At 38.0% G+C, this 2,447-nt stretch overlaps 1 protein-coding gene across 1 annotated transcript; it reads right to left on the bottom strand.

Moving 5' to 3' along the window:
• Window positions 1–632: 632 nt before the first annotated feature.
• Window positions 633–2,122, bottom strand: LOC112504218 (deacetoxyvindoline 4-hydroxylase-like). The gene is made up of 3 exons (XM_025108153.1): window positions 1,591–2,122; window positions 1,093–1,414; window positions 633–1,008 (listed from the first exon to the last, which is right to left on the bottom strand). Exons 1-3 carry the CDS (start codon window positions 2,118–2,120, stop codon window positions 736–738), a joined length of 1,125 nt encoding a protein of 374 aa, XP_024963921.1. The 5' UTR covers window positions 2,121–2,122; the 3' UTR covers window positions 633–735.
• Window positions 2,123–2,447: the final 325 nt, after the last annotated feature.

Here is a 2,447-nt window from a genome sequence, read left to right as displayed (position 1 = left end):
CAAATGTTGTTGGTAGGGGTGCTCATATGTTGGGTTGATCGGGTTGAAAACATTTGAACAAACCAACGTAATGCTTGCGATTTGAAAAATCTTAACCCAAACCAAAGTGCACCCAACCCATACGGGTTGGTCGGGTTGATACTTTGATACGTTAAAATATTTTCTAACCTAGAATATATTATTCTCTACTCATAATTTATTTTTCATCATTAACCATTTGATACAACTTATCTATACTTCTTACATATATCACATATTCAGTTAATTTTCTCAATTCACGTATATATGTTCACAGTTACTAAACATATATACGAATGAGTTATATAAAGATATGAATAGATTGAAAATATGTGTATATGAGAAGCATACATGATAGTGTAATTGTCTAATGTACATATTAATAGAATTTCAACAATCCTACTAAATCCAGAAAATAAAAGGATATCGGGTTTATCAGATTGGGTTGGGTTCAAATAATAGTAACCCAATAGCAACCCAATACGTATGGTTTGACAATTTTACAATTCGATTACACATCAGGTTGAGTTATTTCGTGTTGAGTTGATGGAATTAATCGGGGTTTTGAGCACCCCTAGTTGTTGGTTTACTAAAAACCCACAAACAAGATTTATAGTACTCGTAATTAAATAACATTAAACATCACCAAATACCACAAAGTTCAATCTAATTTGCAAGCAGAGTTTCAGAACGAGGAGTTCCGCAATAAACAGACCTCTAAACCTCCATGGATTCAACTTTAAAAGGAGCAAGAGCAGAACTTCCATTCATTCCTACAGCCTTGCTTCGAAGTGTCACATATTCTTTTAGGTTAGTGTCCCTGTAGACACCAGGGTTTTCTTCAGACACCAACTCCTTAATTGGCCTGTAAATTATTGATTCAATTCCTTCATGAAATGGCCGGAAGAAGGATGCGACTGATATCCTCGGCCTTCCTTTTTGCGCCAACACTCGGTGATGGACACTTTTGAATTTATCGTTCGTGATGAGCTGCGTATGGAAAAAGATGCGAGTTAGCTTAAATAGGAGCACAAATGCGTAACTCAGATGGGTCTCATGGTAACATAAACTCGCCTGTAAAAGATCCCCGATGTTGATCACTAAAGCTCCAGGAAGCGGTGAGACATCAACCCAATCGTTTTGATGGAGAATTTGAAGGCCACCCAATAAATCTTGTACAAGTATGGTAAAGAAACCAGCATCGGTATGGGAATTCGTCCCTAACGTCAATTCTGGTTGAGGACAAGGTGGGTAGTAATGACCCAAGAGGAACAGTCCTTGACCACAACCCATACCTTCGAGATGATCTGGTTCCAGACCAAGAGCCTCGGAGAACAATTCGAGCAGAGTGAACCCCAACTTCATGATGTGGTTAGAGTACTCTGTTAAGATGTCACTGCATATTAATAGTGCTTTGTAAGTAGGTCTTGATATTACCTATCTGCATTATATAGTGTTAATATGTATGCAAAAGTGGGTAGTTATTCAAGTGTATATCGATCAAACACTCCATCTATAACGAGCTAACAAGGTAACAGATAAGTATACTGAATCAGTTTAACATCGTGGTACCTGCAAATCGGGGGGAGTTTTTCAGATTGAGGGGGTTTAGGAGCCAAAACCGACAGAAACGAATCATTCCAGCTAGCTGCATCACCTGTAAAAAGATGAAAATTGCTGACATAAAAAAACAGTTTCTGGTAATCACGAGAGTAATACTTGATCTTCTCCTTCGTCTCCATCTCATGAAACCCTCGAACTCCATCAATCATCTCATCCAATACTGTCTTCGGGATCCCATGATTGATGATCTGGAAAAACCCCCAGTTCTCAGAAGCGTGCGCAACATTTTCGACAATCTCGGCCCGAACGTTGGTTCGTTTGAGATCGATAACTGGGATATCGATCGGAGTCCGAGTTGTTGATGAGTTTGGCTCGTTGATTATGGGTGGATCATGGATGAAAAAACGAGGGATTTTCAACAATCCAGCATCGACAAGGCCCTTGACGCCGGATTTTGAATCATCAAAAGCTTTTAATTCGGTTTGACGGTCGTAATCTGATCCGATTGATGCGTTGACTTCTTGAATGTTATTTGACATGGTCGTTTGCATTCACCGACACTATGCGCTTACACTTATTGGGAAGATGCCACCAACACTTATTGGGAAGATGCCACCAACAAGGAGATAAAAAGCTTACATTTTTATTATTTTTGTTTTATGTATAATTTTATTACATTTACTAATCTTTTCTCTTAATTTTTAAATCGAAAATCAGAAATACAATAAAAATTGGAGCGAAACAAGATATGTGAGAAATGCGGTTATTTTGTCATCAAAATGGAACCAACTTTTACATGATCCATATTTTGAAGAACCAACTTTTACATGATTCCTATGCGGTTAGGGTCTCTATCAAACTTTTTG

The sequence above is a fragment of the Cynara cardunculus genome, unplaced genomic scaffold (genome assembly GCF_001531365.2).
Source record: "Cynara cardunculus var. scolymus isolate 2C unplaced genomic scaffold, CcrdV1 Un_Scaffold_4929, whole genome shotgun sequence".
Taxonomy (NCBI): Eukaryota; Viridiplantae; Streptophyta; class Magnoliopsida; order Asterales; family Asteraceae; genus Cynara; species Cynara cardunculus.
Note: the sequence above shows the minus strand (reverse complement) of the source record. Positions and strands in the feature narration are given on the sequence as shown.